Source organism: Uloborus diversus, chromosome 5, assembly GCF_026930045.1.
Source record: "Uloborus diversus isolate 005 chromosome 5, Udiv.v.3.1, whole genome shotgun sequence".
NCBI lineage: Eukaryota > Metazoa > Arthropoda > Arachnida > Araneae > Uloboridae > Uloborus > Uloborus diversus.
In genome coordinates, this window is record NC_072735.1 from 163,067,559 (window position 1) to 163,088,993 (window position 21,435).

Consider the following 21,435-nt stretch of genomic DNA (forward strand, 5'->3'; position numbering starts at 1 on the left):
TGAAAACGCAGTTTTAGAGTTCTTGTTGATATTTTAGGGGAAAGAATGATACGTGGGGCTCCAAGACTGTTTTTAGAAATTTAAGTCTTATAAATGTGATCATAGTCCATATTTATAGTTTGGGTTAGGAATGACACTCACGGACTGACCCCAATTGTTTTTTTTTAAAAACAGATAGAAATATGTCCCCCCCCCCCACCACCTCTTTAATTTTTTATAATTGAAGTTCCAAAAACGCTATGGTGGACAATTTTTGATGCTATTCCCGGACGATGGTCCTGAAGCTCTCCCCTGGAAAATTTTCGAAATTGAAGTCCTAAAAATGAAGTACTTATGCAATACTCCATGGTATTAAAAAGAGGATTTCAAAGGCTACTGTCCCAAAAGATTCTCCTACTTATCACGAAATAGTATAGTTTTCAAAACCAAAATATTAACAATATTTGATGATAATTAGAGAAAGGGGGTGGGAGGCCCTTGTTCGAATATTTTCCAAAATTAAAATTTTAAACACATGAGTGGAAGACCATATTTGGTAACGTTAGGGACACTGCAGTTTTCCAAAACTGAAGCTCCGAAAACGCAATTTTAAACGATTTTCGATGTTTTTAGGTGATTATAGGATCTTCCTTGGAAATGTTGCGAAATTGAAGCCCAAAAAACGAAATTTAAGATACTCCGTAATAACATTGGCAAGAGAGAGGGCATCGGGGGTAAAAAAAAATTGAGGACTAATAGAAAAAATGAAAACGAAATAGAAAGAATGAAAAAAAAGGGAGGGAGGAGTATGAAAGAAAGAGGATTGTGCGAGGAGGAGGGGGGAGGATACACACAATTCTCCGTCAATAATCTGAAGCTGTTGAAAAATTTAAAGGTCAATATTTCTCTTTTTGATATAAATTAAGGTTTTTCCCCAATATTATTTATTTTTTTCTTCTTGAAATAACTGCATTTTCCTAAAATTAGATCTTTTCTTCAATTCAATAATGAAAAATATATTTTTTAAAAACATCAATTCAGCATTCTGTGGGAAGGGTCACCAGTATTGTGCCCCATCCCCCCTGAATGCACCACTGCAGCAAGAATTCCGGGAGTCCTCCTTCAAAATGTTTTTGAAAATTTACCGGAAAAATGTTGGTTTTTAGTTGAGTTTGGAGTAGATTTTATTAATTTTGTTGCAATTTTGTCATTTTTTTTTTCTTTGACTTGATTATCTATAGTTGTTTCAAAGTAGAAGAATTCGTATTGATATACCAATAAATACACAATTAGAGAGCAAACAATTATTCTATACTATAACACAGCACTAGTATAGCAACTATGAAATTTTTTTTACCCAACTGCGCTTCTGAGTGACAAATACTACATTAATTTTTTTCAAAACCCAGCCAAAAATTTTGGGGGTGCGGCGCACCCCCTGGCACCCCCGTAAATCCGCCTATGCATTGAGGGTCAATAGTTGTCCATACATGTCAATTTACTTTCAATACCTTTGACCCCACCTCCTCCCCTCCTTGTCACTTCAACATAGCATCTCCCCTCCCCCAGTCACACTATATTTTACAAACATACACTTGTAGTTCAGAAACAAAGTACTATGCTAAAAATCACATTTTAAATTTACAAATCATGACTGGTTCTTAAGGCATATTCCACTGAAATTTGTATAAACTGTGGGAAATAATTTGGCTGGTACATAAACATTTCTCCTAGCTTTTATGATTTTACAATTTTTGTTGAACTCTGATGAATATATGTGTACTCATTTTGTACAAAATAAGATTTAGCTTAAGACCAAAAACATAATTAATGTACAATAATGTTAAAAATAAAAGTGCAAATGAAAACTATAGTACTTTAGTACTTGATATACTTTGTTTTGAATCTTATCTTTACTTTATGAACACAAAATATTCAAGTAGGTTGAATTTAAATGTTTTAAATTTAAACTTTTTACCCTAGGACTTAATCAAAACCTAGTTTAAAATCCATGTTTCATAACAAAATAAAATCAGCATACGAAACAAAATCACAAAAATGACATTATTGTCTTTTAAAAAATAAATATAAGAGAAAAAAAGACAAACATATAAACTACAATAAATGCTTAGTATGTTTTTGTTCCTTTGTTTTTATTTAAAGCACAATATGCGGTGGTACATGTTCTGTTCAACCTTCCTCTCCCTTGTCACAAACTAACACACAATTTCATGCGTGTGAGCCCTCTTCCCCCTCCAGAGCATGACATCATTTGTGCACACATGGCTCCCTGACCAAACTAGGGTTGTCATATAAATATAACCCAATCTCAGGGTCGTCATACTTAAATGTTATTGCAAAAATATGGTAACACTAGTAAAAATCTTCCTAAATGAAATGTAACTGCAAATACAATAAACGTATTAACTTACATTCAATATAACATCTTCTTGGAATACGACAGTTTTCAAGTATTCAAACTCTTCCAGACGAGTCAGTATTTCTTTCATTGGTTTTGACTGAGATTTTTTTGACATAGCACAAATACCAACAATAACTTGTTTACCTTCTGAGAGATCATCCTCATCTGCATGCTTTTCACTTTCCTTCAAAATTGAATTCAAAATTTTAATAAAGTGGAACACAACAAGGGATAACAACCACAGAAGAAAATTATTTTTACACAATGAGTAACACAAAAACATGCAAAACTGCAAAACAGAAAATGTTCTGTACATACAAATGGCATAACATAAATGAAAACATACATAAAATGTTTTAAAACAGAAATTACAATATAAATAAAATACAGAACTACAACTAAAAATAGATTTCCTACTTCTAACAACTTACTAATGTATATTAAAGTAAAATTTTCAGGCTGAATTCATCTTTACATAAAAAATAGTCATAACAATACAAAATAAGCACACCCTATCTCAATATTTTAGTTCATATTAAAATTAACATACTGTTTAGTATTAAAAATGATACACATAAAACAATGATGCATATACACAAATACAAAAACTTCATTGTACACCAAACAATTTGAAAGCTAAATTTTTCTCCTGTTCCAATGAATGGAATGCTTGAGAACTTATTTCTTAACTGAGTGTTATAACAAAACCATATCCAAAATGGTTACACTTGTTTTGGATGGAGGTCCAAAATGGTTGCACTTGTTTTGGAGGGAGAGCACATCTGTTACAGCATTGAAATCTTAATAGCTACATTTGAAACATCAATCAATAATTGCCACTACACAATAGCTGAATTACAACAAATATTTGTGGTGATAGCTAAAATTACACATTGGAATCAGAACTAAAAACTAAAAATCTATTTAGCAACATTTGAATTGTTTTTTTTTTTTTTTTTTTGCAAGTGGAGATTAGTATTTGGGCACTGGCTTTTTGGATAACAGAAACTCTAAAAATGAAAACTCACTAGTACTAAGATAGATCTTTGTAATTACAAAACTGAAGTAGTTTTTAAAAACTTAGCTAATTTCATTTTAAGTAATGCCTCGAACTAGTTTTTTTTTTGTGTATGGTACAGTAAAAGATACCAAAAGAAGTTAAGGAATGGTTGATATGATATGACTTGTAAAAGAAAATTTAAAAAAAAAAATACATCTACAGTACAAAATACCAAATTATTTTATGTGCAGAGAAACGATTAAAAATTTTTTAGATGTAAACTGTCCTCTTCTCTGAAAAATTACATCTTCAATTATGCTTGCAGTTAGTACTCGGACCCTAATAAATTTATTTTTCTTATAGTTTTTAACGAGTTAATCAACCATGCTTTTAGGTCAAGACGAAACTGTTGGAAATTGTTACACTTCCAGGAGCAGAAACAGCGTGATGCTGTGACGTATGTCACAGAAAAAGTTTGCAGACCAAGGTTGCATGCCAACTACTATGCATCTGGCGTAGAAACTACGCATTCATATGCTGCTCTCCATGTTGAAGATTTGAATCTTTTTGCATCTTATAAATATTTTAATATTTTGGCCAGTTGGAAGTTACTTTAATGCTTGTTTTCTGATGACAAGTTTATTACTTTTTATTGTAATAATTATGAAATTCATTTATTCTGCACAACATTGCACAGGTACATCAAGCCCAAGTTTGAGAATTTAATCCTTTTGCATCTTGTAAATATTTTAATACTGTGGGTAGTTGGAAGTTATTTTAACACACATAACCACAAACTAGCATATTTATTTTCTATTGTTAGAACTACAGTAAGATCCCACTACAACGCAATCCGACTTACAGGAAATGGCTATTACACGAGATTTTCATGACTAATGAATTTTTTATTGCTGATGCAAATTGCTCACCTGCAACATGAATTTTTTTGGAAAGGAGCAACAAAGTGCTAGAATGGGCTTCGTTGACACTAAATATTGGTTTTGTGAACTGAAAGCAGAAGTTTACACACTGTATTAGTTAAACAACGCTTGGCTTTACTTTATACAAATAACCGCTCCAATTTTTAACATATTTTTTTTTCCATTCTACATATGAATGTGATAAATTAGAATGGCTCCCATACGCGCTTTTTCATCTAAAGTTAGCGAAAGTGGAAAGAAAAAGAGAAAGTTTCTGACCATTAAAGAAAAGGTCAAGATTATCGATATGCTTGAACAATTAAAAACTGTTTTGAAGGTAGCACGACAATTGGATATGAGTGAATCTTTGACATGTAGAATTCAAAGTCAAGAAAAGGAAATCCGTAAAAGTTCAGATCTTAGTTTTAATACTGAAGCTCGCAGAGTAGTGTCTAAGCAAAATAAAAACATCGTGAAAATAGCTGCTCTTTCATTCTGGCTTAAAGAGGGCAGAAAGAGGGGTGTTCCCACACTGCATAAACCATCATCTTCATCATTTAAAAAATTATAATTAAGTTTACGATACCTACTGTTCAGTGCTATTGTAATACAGTCATGTACTTAATGTAAGTACCATACTGTTTTAATTCATGCCTCTCATTGATCATTGATTTTGTGCTTCATAACAGTAGTTTATGTTAAATAGTAACGCTTTATCTTCAATACAGTAAGAAGTCAGTTCCTTTATAAAAGATACGGTAATATATAATTAAAAAATGGTTTGAAACAATTTGAGGGGTGTTAACACATGTCTGAAATACTTAGGTATGCTTATAAAAAGTTTCTAAACATACGTTGTTCCACAACGTGAAATTTCGACTTGCGCAAAAGGTCTTGGAACGCATCCCTTGCGTAAGCCGAGATCCTACTGTAACGAAATAATTTACTTAAAGATAGCCCAACACCGAGTGCCTCTCTTCTAACTGAGGCCATTTGATTTAAATTGAAATGCATCTAACTGCTGGTCCAATGGCTGCACGAGAACTATTACACAACTTTCCATACTGCAAAAAGTTTGCTACTCTAAGATGATAACTATATTGCACATACCAAATATTAATACTAAAAATAAATTAGGTTGCAGGCTTTATAATGGTAAGTTTTGCTTATTCAAGAAATAAAAACGTAGTAATTGGAAGGGAGAGTGCTATGTCAATATTTTTAATTAAAAATATTTATTTTAAAACCTAATGCTTATGATTTCATCTTGTCTCACGTTAAAAGGAAAATCAAGGCAGCTACCTTCCATTTCCTTGAGATTAATAAATACTAATTTATGAAAATGGAAAAGTCATCAAAAACTACTTCAATTTTTCTCCAGTTGTTTATTTCTTAATTGTATTTATTCATCTGTTTAAAAATTTTTACATAAATATAAATGATCAAAATAATTTTTGCCTAGATGTTTTAATATTTTAATTAAACTTTTATGAAATCCAGCTTTCCTTTTCACTCTAAACAGATAATTTTTACATTTGCAGGTTCAACATTAGCAAAATGTTCCTAAAGTCATACTAATGTTAAATGATTACTACGATTATTTTTACTACATAAAACCCAGTTTACCTGAACAGTATGTTGTACAAAATAGCTACTGAAAAGTTAATGGGAATTCACCTACTTTCCTTACTTTAGGCCTTAATTGTACTAAGTTGAGAGCTATACATTTAGCTAATTTCACCAAAACAGATAACGAAATGTATCCTAACATACATGATTTTTTATTGGTTGATCAAATGTAAGAGACAATCATTTAGACGAAAGACATGGGGATGAAATTTTTTTTCCAGCTTATCTGTTAGTGTAAAGTAATTAGTGTTGATAAAGAAAAGCAAAATTTCAGTGCAGTGCCTGCACAAATCTCAATCATAAGTTTAAGGTAAAAAGAATTATTAATGCAAACAATCTGAATTTTGAACTTGACCCATAGATTAAACACTGAAATCCAAAATGGGAAATTGCTGTGATAAGACTTATATGTCAACGAAATATCATGTTTAAATTTTGAGACAAATACTCACTTATAAAGCATCATGATTGTTAGTATTTTTAAAAGAGACAAAAACATTCCATTAAGAGACATCCATCAAAAAAACAAAACTTAAAATTTAGCAAAATAAATCACAGCAACACAAACAAACAGCAAAAAAAAAAAAAAAATGCATTCAGTGAAAGGAAAAGGAAGAATGTTAGGACAAAAATAAAAACAAAAATTTTTTTCAAAATTTAAAATGTTGTTAAATGCTTATCACGTTTTAGGTACCATGGATAAGAAACAATAGCAGCAGTCTGGGAATTTAGGGCTGGAATGCAACAGATACAGGGGCGACTAGGATTAAAAATTCTGGAAAAGAAAAATAAATTTTAAGTTGCAATTGAAAAAGCATTAAGCATCTTACGCCACATAAAAAACTAAAAAATTAAAACTTTTAGTTTATAATGCTTGAAAATGAAAAATAGTCTAAGCATCAATCTGAAATCAAATTTGACCATTTCATTCTTCTTCTTCTTTTTTATATTTTGAGCAAAGTTGCCAGTTAGCTTAAAGAAGAACACATTTTTAAAGTTATTTTACATAAAAGGCATAGAAACAGTAGAAATGGAGAATAATATTTACCAAAATGTTTATTGCATTTAGCCCCCCCCCCATAAGTATCTACTAACAACATATTTAAGATCTAGTTTGAAAATTTTCTTGAAATATTGTCCTTATAAAACAATATTTTTATGATTTTAGTCTAAACATTTTAATTCATAAAAATTAACTGTATTTGTTCGAGTATAAATCCCCTGCACATATAAGTTGCAAGTTAGTTTCGAAACAGAAATAAATTAGCCAACATACATTTCATAATCTAATTTTTTTTGGGAATAGTTACTTTTTATAATAAAAAAAAGCAGTCAAAAAAACTTTATACTAAGAAATGAGTGAAATACAACAAGCCAATATACCACTACAAACAAAAGCATTAAAAAGAATTTAAAACTCAGCAAAAAGCTGTTTAGAGGCTACCAAAAGCACACCTCTTCATCAGTGCATAGTTGCAGTTACTTATTATTTACCGTTTGACCATAGTGTTAAAAATTTATTCTAGGAAAAGGGGTAGATAAATGTTTCCAACATCATCTAAAACTGTCTTCTTAGTCAATCGTTATCGCTTTGTCACTAATCTGACAAGCTTACAATGACTATTTAACTTTTATCTGTTAACTGTAACTTGGCACATAAGCTGAAATTGGTAGGAATATGCATTTTTGCAGAGGAATTGAAAAATTTCAAACTTCTATGATTCAGGCATCTTTTGCCCTGAGTTTTAGTCCCGCCAAGAACATCTTTTCCCACAGTGAATCAAAATACATAAAATACAAAGAGTAAAACTTTTAATTCAAATGTTACTAAATCACTTTTTAAGTGAAAAAAAAATAATAATAATTATAGCTGTTCTTTATCCATCTGAATTTCAAGAAAAATTCATTTCAATGGAAAATTTTTAAATGCACAATCATTTCATGTTTGTCAGAAACTAAACTGACAAAACCTGAAAACATCAACAAATTCAATTTTTGATGCATTCAGTAAGAGCAAAAGTGATCATTTCAATTCACACAAAGTTTCATTTTTTTTTTCTAAAAAAGAAAATGTTCTCAGAAATTCTATTAAACAGTTTAATTTCTTACAAAATTATGAAACGTTATTGATAAGAACCTATAACATGCTTTTACAGCATGCATATAGATTTTGCTGAAACTATTTTTTAAATGTCACACCTTATTTTTTTGAAAACCCATAAAATACTTGTTACTGTAAGGATGTAGAAAATATAAAACTAATTATGTCCCATTAATTTATATTGTCCAAATAAGATGTCCCAGTACCTCAAATAAAAACATCCAAGGCAGGAACTAGCTGAACAAGTTATTTTAAATCTATTTTTTTCATTTATGAAAGCATATTGCTCAGAAATGTAAAATGAATAAAATTAACAGAATACAAAATGAGAAATTAATATTAGTATACGGGAAAACCGAGCCTGATGAAAAAAAAATGTAAAATGCGAGAAAAACGTTGATTTGGGGGACATAACATCGAGATTTCACTGTATGAAACTTTTCATGAATAATTTATAAAGATTACATAAACAAGAAATTGAGTCTAAATCACTTCTTCACCTTTGTTATTTTATGTGACAAAGAACATTCATCTTCACCAATATAAAAGCAGGGCCGAGACTGTTTCAAACCTTGATAACCTTGTTCCAGTTCTGTATAAGACATTGACGAGCCTTGTACACCTATAAGGAAAACAACAAAATGCATAGAAACAAAAATTAATACGCTACAAAAATTATAAGTTTTTTTTGGGGGGGAAGAAAAGGGCTGTTTATACTAGTTCAAAGAATATTTAAAACTCTATGAATTTCAAGTCGATGCAGCACATGGCATGAATAAGTATTATTCTGAACACTAGTGCAGCTAGAACTCCCCTTATGGGAGAGAAGGATTTAGCTACAACTGTCCTTATACTTATATACAGGGGCGGACTGGCTGACTTTGGCCCAGTCGGCAAAAGTGTATTTTGGCCCACATCTGTTAATTAAAAAAAACTACCACTATAGTTCCTATTTTCCTTTAAATTTCTAAATCAAATTTCAAAGTTCTAAAAAAAGAAAATTGTGAAACGTAAAATAAAGCTAACACTGACATATTTATAATGTGCCTTCAAAGGATACTAATGGTTGTAAGTCTGAAAAGGCACATCTTTAGGCTTATATACTGACAACATAGGAAGGACACGAAAAAAGGGAGGAATCAGGTAAATTCCCCTGGAAATTTTTCGAAATTGGTTGATCTGTATAGGCATAAGGAGGAAAGAATCGGAAGAATGGGTTCTAGTTCCCTTCCAAGCGATATTTTCAAAGTTGATGTCAAAAAGCGTAATTTTACAATTTTCGGTTACATTGAAGATAGGGTATAGAAAAAGAAAGGGTTACCTCATGATTTTGTTTTCTTAACTTTTTTTTTTTCAAAATTGAAGTCTATTTTTGGCTATCTTTGTTTACAATAGAATGTCGAGGACTCTTCCCAGAAATTCTCCGAAATGTAAAGTTTTAGAAATGCAATTTTAGGTTACCCTGAGTAAAATTTAATGAAACAGGGAAGCATCGGGAGCTTTTTACGAAAACATTTCGACTTTGAACTATTAAAAAACGAAAAACTATCATTGGTCACGCTTGAGAGAGGAGGAGGTTCAGTGATCTCATTTAGAAGCACATTTAAAAACTGAAGTATACTCTACCCAATTTTAAACTGCATTTAGTTACTGTAGGGAATCCGGCGACTCTCCTTCTTCATTTTTCGAAATTGAAATTTTAAAAACATAGTCTTATAATGTGTTTGAAAACATTAAAAGAAAAAGGGACAGGTTCTCGAGTGTTTCCCCCCAGATTTTGTAGGAGGAGTCAGTGTCATTCCGCTTTTAAGCTAACTTTTGAGCTTTAACTTGATCAACCCTCCTCGCCCCTTAAAAGTTTAGACAAAACTGCACAAATTTTTTTTTTTCAAAAGGTAAAGATTCACATAAGCCTGTCCCTGAAACGTCACTCTTTCGTTTCAATAACTTATCTACAAGAATCTGGTTAGAATATATCTGAATATTTTTTGCATTACCTTTAAAACTAAACATCAAAACGCTTTTCAATATTTTAAAAATAATTACTATAACATTGTGGGTAACTAGAAAACCAAAAAGTAAAAAAAGCACCTTTTTTGTTTTACAAAACTTCTCTAAACAGTACCCTTTTATCTGAAAGCGCACTGCCCCTTTTTTTTAGTCTGGGGGGAAACACTGGTTCCCTTAGGGCATTTGTTTCTGAAACTGAAATCAATTTTTGGCTATAGTGCTTACAAAAGGGTTACGGAGCTCTCCCATGAAAATTTCAAAAAGTGAAATTTTAGGCTATCTTTAGTGACTTTAAGGGAATGGCGAAGGTTCAAAGACTTTGTCTGGCAATTTTTCGATATTTAAATCTGAAAAACACAGTTGAGGGCCTTGATGCAAGAACCAAGTAGGTCCAGACTCACTCATTCTTGGTAAGACCAAGAAATAACATCAGTGTCCGCTAAAAAGACTAATATCTTTCCCACATTATTTACTAGAAAGCAGAGGGCTGATCTTACATTTGTGTCCCGTTGTAGCATCAATCAGAACTTCTATACTATTGGCCACAAGCAAAAATGAATTTAAAAAAAAAAGTTTGGACTGAACTGGTTCTTGCATCAAAGGTCTCAATTTGTAGACTTAAGGCTAGTATCGTTGGTGACTTTTAGACTAAAGGAACCTCATATCTGAAATACCTTAGGTACCCCTTTAAGTATAAATCTGGCCCTGATTTCAATTGAGGATTAATTTATCAAAAGGGAACATATCAATTTTCCAAAAATGTTTAGGAGGTGAGAAAAACGAATTAAGGTAAGAGCAAAATAGTTTTATCAACTTATCTCTGGGTACAGAATTGAGCACAGAAGCATTGCAAATCATGGGCCGAAGTAAGAAATGTTTGTGTAAAAAAAAATCAAGGAGATATCGCCATCTTAATTTTGGATATGTACCCTTTCGAACGAAAACGTGAATGTTGAAAGTTCCAATTTCACCAAAACTCTAATATTTCATCTTCTCATATTCTCTTATCGAAGTACATGAACCTAAAAGTAGTGGATTAAAATTTGAGGATTTTGGACATGTGTTTCTTTGGATATAAAAGTCTTCGTACTACAGATTCTTGCAGGATATGTCCCTTTGTGTTCAAAATAAAACGTCAGAGGACGGATTTGTTACCTTTTGATCCAAAAGCCACACTTTATCCTTAAATAAAATAGGATTTTCCACGTTTGGACTTCTTGAGAGTAAGTGATTTGATAAAGGTCGTGTGAAAGATTTAGAAAACATCATAAAATGAATTTTTCTAAAAATTGGACATGTTCCCTTTTGATAAATTACTCCTCAACTAATGTAGCTCAAAAAAAAAAAAAGAAAAAAGAAAGAAACCTTGCTCTCCTCAGCTCCTCGGAACTCAGTCCTAAATCCGCCTGTGTTCAGGAGCTCTCTCGAAGTCGAAATTTTGTCCTGTTTCAGATTCAGTTTATCGTAGTCCAGACTTCCTTTAGCTTTCCCGTATGGGCTTCAAAGATGAAAATACTCGTATAGCGATAATTTACAATAGATCAATGAAATATCTTGCCAACTGACAGCATTTAGCTGAATCTGTCACAACTAGTGAATACCAGGGACGTGCACAGAAATTTTGGTGCACGTACAAATGTCTTTTACGGGTCCTCCTCTATCTTGTTTACCCCCTACGTCCCTACATATATTTCACCCTTCATTTAAAAAATCTCCGGCCTTCAGGCTCGAAACCGGGCCAACAGATGTCCCGTCTCTCCCCGTTTGCCCTTGTTCGTGCTCATGTATCAACACCCCTAAGCATGATCCACACATTTATAGCAGTGCCGGGGCCGCTTTGTCTAATGGTGCAGGTCCCTTCAATTTTTGTCAATAGACGTAGAAATATGAATTTTTAACTCGCTTTTTTCGTCCCGGGCCCTTTTCCAGGCCGCGTCGGACTCCTATTTCTCTGGCCCCCTCCTTTTTCCTCAATGTGGGCGGCATGGCCCCCAGAGCTCTAAAAACTAGAGAGAAAGTTGATAAAAGAGGAAAGCATTCGTACGTGGTGAACTTCAGCTATTTACTTTGGTCCCTGCTTAGGGTGGGAAAAAAATAAACCTATTTCCAAACGCTTTTTTCACAGAGATTAAACGAATGACATGTTTTTATTTATTTTTTAATGACACTTTTAAAATGTTAGGTGTGAATTTAAATGTATTAAGTTCAATAAAAAAAAATCTTGAAGTGGCCCACTCGGCGGTTGGCCCAGTCGGGGATCCCCGACTAGCCCACCTGGCCAGTCCGCCCCTGCTTATATATACTGCTGTAGGAAGGTAAAGATCAGTATCTGCAAATGTTTCATTTTTTGCTTTATGTCATCTATGGTATTTAAGCTTTATTGTACAAGCTTGCTTATTTGGTTTCCGTTGAAAAGAAAGCATGGAAAAAAGTCAAATTTCAACATTTCGCTATTGTTAGCATGGATTCCAAATAGTATTTCTTCAAATATCTCAAATATCATTTCTGCAGATACTGTGCTTTATCCTGTGTGCTGTGCCCACAGCAGTAAGAACTATCATACTGGGATTGATGCAAGGGTTCGAAACAGGGAGCAGTTACATTGCAACTAAAAATTTTCGTTTGAAGACTATGATTTTATGACCAGCTGTCACTTATTACGAATTAACTGAATAATATTATACAGTGTATTATTTTGTTTGATAAAATTTAAATTTGATAATTCTCTTTTTTAATAACTAAATGTCCCTGTCCCCAAGCCTATCCTCTTTTGGAAAAAGGTGCTGATAGCACCTAAGTTTTCCATTATAGTTTTGAATCCTGATTGGCATTTATGTTGAAACTAAAGGTTCTGACCCTAAAACAATGATGTGTCACTTACTCTAAACATTTTGAACAAGGCAAAAATATACTGTAGTTGGTTTTTTATTTCCTTTTATTTGATTTATGAAATGAATTTTTGCGAAAAACCACTTGATTGAAATGAATTGAATTCTCAGTCAGATAAAGCTAAAATTTAATGCTAAATCAATTGTTTAAGACAAAAATAATTTGGACAAAATCCCATTTAAAGTGAAACAATGAATGTGAGATGAAAAATTTTAAGGTAAAAAGAAAAGAAAGAACAAGAAAAAAAAGAAAATTAACGTTTTACATGAAATTTTCTTACTAACTTGGGAAGGATGAAAGATCTGCAGTTTAACGCAAACCAGCGCCTTGTCACTCATAGTCAGTTTCTGTGAACCAAAGACCAGTTTAATAAATTTAAAATATGAGTTTTGTACTTAATAAATGTAAGTGCTTGTGTGTTCATTCTTGCATAAATATACTTTGACCCCTATATTTCCTGCGTCACCAAAAACAAGAACTTTTGTGTCTTCACTCAAAATTAGGTAAATGTAGAAATTGGTCACTGCTAAATTCGGCTAAAGCGAAAAATTTTGACCTCCCTATTGAGTTTGTGTTAACATGGCACAACTGTATTTAACAATAATATTGGACTTGTAAATCTGAACTAAAAAATTTTTTAAATAACATCTGCCGATAGATAAATGTTATCAGGGCCCAATACAGGCTGATTTTGCTACCGTTTTTCGGTACCTTCACAAAAATCTTGTTTTGAAATAGGTACTTTCACAAAAATAAAGTAATAAAATCAGTAGCTTCACAAAAACATCGAAAATTTCACAAAAATTCGCATTTTAAAATATAAAATTTGTTTCTCTATTTAAAACAAAATTTACTCATAAAATAAAATTCTAAGCAGGTTTAGATGAACAATCGCTTAAATAGAAACCTTTTTGTAGTATTTTAACTAATTTTTAGCTGTTTCTCGCCTAAGTGTATTTATGCAATAGTATCGTAATCTTTCAACATCTGTCTTAAGGAACCGTTTTTCTTATAATTTCCAATATTGTACACAGTACATAGCCCATTAAGCTGAAATTACGATGGTATTTTTGGTACTTCTTAGGTTTGTAGCTCCCCCCCCCCTCCTCCCCAAAAAACGAAACCTGTTTAAAATAATACTAGATGACATTTACACTTTTCGAACTAAAATTTCACTTGTTCTACTTCTCTTTTACAAAAATTAGGATGCCTCTAAAAGTTCACAAAAACAATGCTGATAAAAAAAATCTTTCACAAAAATAGAATGATGCAATACTTTCACAAAAATAGGTAGCAAGAAAAGAATCCTGGATTGGCCCCTGGTTATAGTTCTTTTAATCCCATTTAAAAAAAATCAACCAGCATACTTAATAAAAATTGACTTACCCATCAAATACTATGCACAATGAAACAAGATGATTAAAGCTCTTCAGTATACAAGTATAAGTAGAAAACCCATGCAAAATATATCAGTCAGATGATCTCCATTTTTGAAACTAGAACAAAATACATACAAATAAAGCTTAGTTTCCCTATAAGGTATATTAACTAACAATTCCTATACAGAGAAGAATTGTTTAAATTTAACTTTAAAAAAAAATCAAACAAAGCTTGGTCAGCATGTTTTACTTATACATACATGCAAATGCATGCATTTACAGCAACTGTTACAATGAAGGTGGAAACTGAACATTTTCACACTGGCAAAGAAATTCTTTTTTTACAACAAAACATGTGGACATTTTGCAATTTGTACTGTAGAATGTTGTTAGGCCTTGTTAGCATAATAGATAAGGTGTTCGACTCATGACTGAGGGCCCTGGGTTTGATGCTAGTTAGTTAAAGATCCTCTGTACTCGATAATGGTGACTGGAGCATGTTAAATAGATCATGGTCACTAACTTCTCCAAGTTTCTATCCCAAATCAATAACCAGTGCCTACGAGATTTGAAATAGCTAGCCAACAAATTAGCCTAATGTTAAAAGCCTTTTGCCAAATTCCAAAAGTCTTAGCCAAAGACTTAATCTCAATAAATTTTAATTGTGAAATTTTCATTTTTTTAGAATACTTTAATCCGAAAATAAAGTAATAATTTTATAAAATATGCAATGCAATTGCTAATGTTTTGAAAATGTAGTATAAATTTAAGTTTAATAAACATTTTAACAATGCATAAAACATTGAGCTCCCAATTTGGTATTTAGATTTTCCTTGCGGAATTTTCAATAATTTTGCTGAACGAGGGGAAAACTAATTTCTTTTTTGTGTAAGTTTCAGAGACTTTGTAGTTTGCCAATACTCATGCCAAATCAAAGTCTATTTTGCAGAACTTACAATTTGCCCTGATGGCGTGTGTGGGAGGCTGGATCAGAGGTTGCACAATGCACAGCTCCTGGTCTGGATCAGAAAACAGAGCTGTTTTTTGAGCCCCATTCAACCGGTTTAACAACGTGTAGTGCTAAGTACGGGAGACTCCGGAGTGTAAGGTTTGGGGAATGTAGAATGTTGGTTTCCTCAAAACAATAATGAACACTTTTAACACTCCGTCGGGCGCAACTGATCTATTAGGCACACCTCGAATTCTTTAGTTAGCCACGCCTCCTCAATAGCTCATGGAAAAATGTATATTCATTTTCTCAAACTTATGTTACATTTGAAAATCATGAAAAACTGTTTTATTTCTCTTCTTTGGTGTTTGTAGTTGACAATTTTTTCGTAAGAAAATGTAAACATGCGTAGAAAAGATCAGTAGATCAAAGTGTGCTTCCCAGGCTCAATGCGCCCGATCGTGTTCTACAACATATTGCGCCCGACGGAGTGTTAATTTTTGTTTTATCCATTTAACTTCTGTTTCAATTCTAAACATTTCCTATTTAGTCAGGGATGCACTTTTTGTAAAGATTGTTGTATGAAATGAGAGGTACAGGGGAAAAACTTAAAAGTTTGCTGATAGATGCTGGATTTTGTATAAAGGGTGTAACTGCCATAAATCACATTTATTGCTGGAGCAGAAAACAATATCCATATTCTGAAGGTAGAAGGCAACATGCAACTGAATAACCCCTAAACATTATCTCAGTACCTGAATTTTACAACTCTTTATTTTATACAAAGAGACAGACAATTGTTCAAATTCTTGGTTGTCTCTCACAGAGGACAATTAATGAAAATATCCAAAAGAAAGCTAAAGAAATTCAGTAAAAAAATAAAATTTGTTGAAAATGGATCCTCAAACTAGAATGTTAAAACTATTTTGAGTTTGACTTAAAAACTGGTCTTTTTAAGGCTTACAGTTATGTATTTCAGTTATGAATAGTGCAAAACTTTGGGTGTAATCTGTTTAGGAGAAATAATTAACATTTTTAAAAGACTAAATCTGTTTTGATCTGATTTCTGTCTGATGAATGGAGGAATAATCATAGAAAAAAGATATACCTAAGTGCGAAAATATATCGCTAAGGTTTGGAGAACGATTAGTAGCAAAATGGATAAACTGCAAGCTATATTACATAACTCTACATGTTTTACACATTGATCTTAATTCACCAAACTATATACTGACTTAATTAAGTGATAATAACGGATCGCGGATTATACAACAAATCAATTACAAAAAAAGGTCATTGGAAAAGCGGAAGAGTTAAGCACTTATTTAGCAAATAAAATTCAACAGAAAAATAAGCAAGCCGTTCTTCGTGGAATGCTTAAAGTGCAATGAAAAGTTTTTACCCATTTTATTAAGTTCTTTTTTTTAGCTTGTAGAATTCATTTATAAAACAATTTCAGCTGCGCCGGTTACGCTAGCAACGAGCAAATCCGCGCACAAGCAATGTTTACCCCAACATATGTTGTGCCTCTTCTTCTTGCTTCCTTCATAATAATAATTGGTATGTTCGAATTACGTAAATGGTTTACCGATGTCTAACCAGGCGAGATAACCAGTTGATGAAAACTAATTCGCAACTCCAACGAACTGTAGGGGGCACTGAAGTCACTGTCTAATGGCGGAATTGAAAACTAAAACAAACGCACATGGTAACGAAGAAAATGCTAAAAGTGTTGTGATTTTTGTTCGTACGTATGATTTTTTCGCTTTATTCTTTTTAAATTAATTTCCAAAGTCTTGTGGATATTCTGGCCCACGTAGAAAGAAATGAGAATTCAAGAAGCATTACTAAACGTCAAAGATTAGTGCAAACTACGTAGTTCGTAGTTCTAAGCAGCTATTTCCATGATGTTGAATTCGATATTTATCAATTCTTGATAAAATTAAATAATAATTGTGGCCTGACAAGAACAACAATTAATGCTAGAAAATTCAATATGACATTACAAATTATTATCGAAAGAAGATGATACTTCTTTGCCTTACTTGGCTAGCGCTTATTTTTTTTCCATTTGTAGCTGAGTTATTTCTCTCGAATTCCCGAATCGGTTCATTTAAAAATTTTCTGTTTCGATTTTTCTAATTTCTGAGTTACGATTTAATTGTGTCATGTTATGCAAATCATCAACAAAATTCTCACGGATATATGGTGGTAGTTTTCTTTTCAGTTGATTGACCATTATTTCTTTTCACTTATCGAATTCTGTAATTTTACTACCTTTTTATTCCACTCATGATAAAAATTAAAAATGGTTTAACTAAAAACGCGAAATCTCGCCAAGGCTACTTTGCTCGCACAATACCAAAATTATAACCCTAAACAAATTTGGCGAAACCTTTCAGCTGAGAATAAAAGGAATAAAGTAAATTCTTTCTAGGTTAAACATTTTTCATTTTGTTCTACGATAATAAATCCAAGAAAATATTTTGCATACTGTCCATTCCAACTAAATGCTGCTGTAAAATATGATTAGTTAAATTAATTTAAGATAAAAAAGAACTCATATTCTTACAAATTCATACAATAAAATATTTTACCTGGTATAACGTTATCCAATTTTGTTAATCCAGAGTTTTCTTGTTTACGCGTCCACCATTTAATACTTTTTTGAAAGAAATAAGGAAAACTAACATTATTTTGAGAAGCTCGAGAATACTCTTAGGGGACGAATTAATTTCTGTAGCTGAAAGCAAACTAAGACACATCGATTGCGTTAATAAATACTCAGAACAAACTGCCTGTGTTTACGTCAACAGACACACATGGAACTAAAACGTGACAATGTTTTAGTTCCATCGGCAGTTTTGTAAATCACCGCAAGGTAGCGTATTCGAGCGCTGGAGTTCCGAATTATAGACCTTTACAAAAAAAAAATATATATATATGTATTTTTAAAAAAATAAAAAAAAAAGCTTTAACTGAAGATTTAAATTACAATTTTGTAATTTTTATCTCAGCTCTATGATTGCGCCACCACAATCGTTATTATCTTCCTGTTTCAGTAAGTGATCAACAAGAATTACATCACAGTGCGCAAATTGAAAATGGATGTGGTTCTCTGCGCGGCACGCTCGCAAAATGGAAAATACTTAACTTTTTACATAAATTTTAACAAAAAATAGGCAACATGTGTGTGAATTCAACAAGCAATTCTTAATTTTAAAGCGAGGTGACTAATTTGACCTAAAACTTGGGCACCACGCTAGGAATACTTCTTTCGTTTGGTCTCAGCTTATCGGTCTGTCTGTCGAGTACGCAACCGAATTCATGTCTGTCAAATTAATTTTGTACTTATTCATATGTAGGTAAAATAATATTAAAATGACAGACATACTAAAATAGTTTTTTTTTAAATTATTTTATTCGTAAAAAACATCATCTGGCATGATATTGGCAACAGCAAAAATGTCTGGCAATATTAAATTTGTGTTTCGAAAAGTGTTTAGAATTCCCTGAAAAAGAAAAGATTCTTACTAAAATGATTTCAAAATCCATATTTTTACCTCTAAAGATGTGATGCGCAGTAATAAACGCAGCGTTTAACGGCCGCCAGACAGCATGCACGCTGTTCGATACGTCACAGGGAAAAATATATAGAGAAATCAGCTTTCCTAAAATTCTATCTCGAAAACGTTGCTAGCTCTTAGACTATAACTGCAATAGCGTTTTCTTTGGAATTTGAAACTTTGGCACAATATTTGCTCTCCTCTTATCTGTTGCGTCTCTTGTTAGTACAACGTAGGGGTGGTGAAATTTGCTCTATACTGTGAATGCATTCATTTGGGCGATACTGCAATAAAATATCAAGAAAAGAGTTTAAAAAAAAAGGTTAATTTCAAAGGAAAAAACATTACTTTTCTGGAGCCAAACTAAAAATTTTGGATCCCGTTTTGGCCGAACTAGGGCCTATGCAGTCAAACCGCTTTAACTGGGCTCATATCTAGTGGAAATTGCCCGAAATCCAGAATTTCGTTCAGATCCGTAACACTCAAGGTCGTACCGTTTGGTAGTAAGCGCTTTTCATAACGCACTCATAAGGACAAAATAATCTTTCTGGGTCAGAAAGGACAAATTAAGCATTCCTGTAGTTTTCGAAAATTCCAAGAAAATGACACCACAAACTTAGAAAAGTGCGGCTTAAGTCATGAACAGAATTTCTTATCATTATCTAGCTTTCAATCATAAATTTGAGTGTTCAAACATGCATATTTTTCTTAAGGGGAAAGTTTGGTTTGAAATGACTAGAACCGCACTTTTCTTCGTTTGTGTTGTCATTTTCTTCGAATTTTCGAAAACTACAGGAATGCTTAAATTGTCCTTTCTGACCCAGAAAGGTTATTTTGTCCTTTTGAGTGCTTATGAAAAGTGCTTAGTATTTTTTTTTTTTTTTTTTAATTCTGTTATTTTATTCTTTTTAGTGTAAATGTATTTCAGAAATAGAATAATTTTACCGTCACGAAACTTCAACTTATTACTTTCTTTTACAAAAAAGGAAGTACTATAGTATTCGCGAAAAAAATTTCACTCAAAAATGAACCTTAATTTCCATTTTACTTACCCCCGAATGAATATTGAATTTTTTTGAGCAATCACGATTGCTTATTGTTCTCACTTGACTGTTTTTGGCGTTCCTATCATTTTATTTTCCCACCAGCACCCTCTGCAGCATCACCGTCGAAAGGCTCCTCACGATGCTCACCCTCTTGCGAAAACCGTCTCCAGGTTGCGTCCATATCCTACACACACGCACATACACACACACGCCAACACACACATACACACACTCATGCCTGCGCACAAACACAAACAGACACCCCTACACACACACACACACACACACACGAACGCCTACATACACGCGCGCGTACACACACAGCACTGCATACGCAACACGCACACACATGCATACACACACACACACACGCACCCACACACATGCGCCTACACAAACACACACGCGCATTCATACACACACACACTCGTGATTGCGAAAAACATAATTTGAATTCAAGATGCCAAATATTCAAATTAATTTTTTTTTTCCCCGACTCGACCACACGTGGATAAGTGCCTAAGAACGTATAGACAAGCGAAATATCCATAATGACGATTCCCGAGTTAATGACAACGAATTTTCTCGTGACGTCTGTCTGTATGTTCGTATGTATGTATGTGCGTATACGCGGATGTGCGAATGTATGTCGCATAACTCAAGAACGGAATGTCCTAGAAAGTTGAAATTTGATACGTAGACTTCTAGTGGGGTCTAGTTGTGCACCTCCCCTTTTGGTCGCGTTCGGGTGCTTCTAAAAGGCTCTTTTGCCCCTTTTTTGGGGGGGAAATCATTGTTAATTTCGATGTAAACTCAAGTGGTGTTATAATTTGGTGGACACTTGGCAATATATCGCCAGTCTTTTGGTGACCAAGTTTTGTCGCCAACTTGGCGACAAATTTGGCGACTTTTTTTTTTTTTTTAGTCTGTTTCAATTTGGCTACTGTTGTTGATATTTAGAAAGTAAATTATTGAATCACATTAAAATTGCCAGTAATGGGGAAATGACATTAAATTGGAGTAAAAGGAAGTCATGTGATGCACATATCAGCACGTTTTTTCATATAAGTGCTCGGTACTTAAAGGGAAAAAAAACTATATACGTGTCTAAAACTTTAAGCAGTTACACTAAAATTTAATCCTTGTTCCTCTCTAAGATTTATGCTTGCAAATTTCATCCTTGCTTCCGAGAAGCCTTGATTCAAAATTTTCATTATGATTGCTTTTAACATTACTGTTGCAAGGCAACAAAATTTGTAACAATGGGTTTTATATTTAAACATTTAATGGGAAAATTGCATGAAATTTGCTATTTTCCATCCTAACCAAAATACTAATTTTATTTCAGAATTTCAATTTTTCAGCGTTAAGTTTACGATACCTCTTTCAACGGAAAACGAAGGAAATAGTTTTCGGGACCTCTTTGGCTGTCTCTATATTTTAGATGATCAGCTACTAAATAATGTAGCTTACATTTCAGTTTTGCTGTCCCCTCTGCTTTGGATATTTTCATTCGGAACTCCAGCGCTCGAATACGCTACCTTG

The 21,435-nt window shown here is 32.8% G+C and overlaps 1 protein-coding gene across 7 annotated transcripts in view; it reads right to left on the reverse strand.

Moving 5' to 3' along the window:
• Positions 1-16,782, reverse strand: part of LOC129223385 (inositol hexakisphosphate and diphosphoinositol-pentakisphosphate kinase-like) — a 109,002-nt gene extending 92,220 nt beyond the window's left edge. For 4 of the 7 annotated variants that reach the window (XM_054857968.1, XM_054857969.1, XM_054857966.1 and 1 more), the window contains exons 1-3: positions 14,337-14,430; positions 8,552-8,673; positions 2,412-2,585 (exon numbers count right to left, since the gene is read on the reverse strand). In XM_054857968.1, the coding sequence (XP_054713943.1) occupies positions 2,412-2,585; positions 8,552-8,673; positions 14,337-14,340 (300 nt within the window). In that variant the 5' untranslated portion in view covers positions 14,341-14,430. Of the gene's footprint in view, positions 1-2,411; positions 2,586-8,551; positions 8,674-14,336; positions 14,447-16,680 lie in introns of those variants that run through there. The other 3 variants (XM_054857970.1, XM_054857971.1, XM_054857972.1) reach the window with 2 other exon arrangements.
• Positions 16,783-21,435: the final 4,653 nt, after the last annotated feature.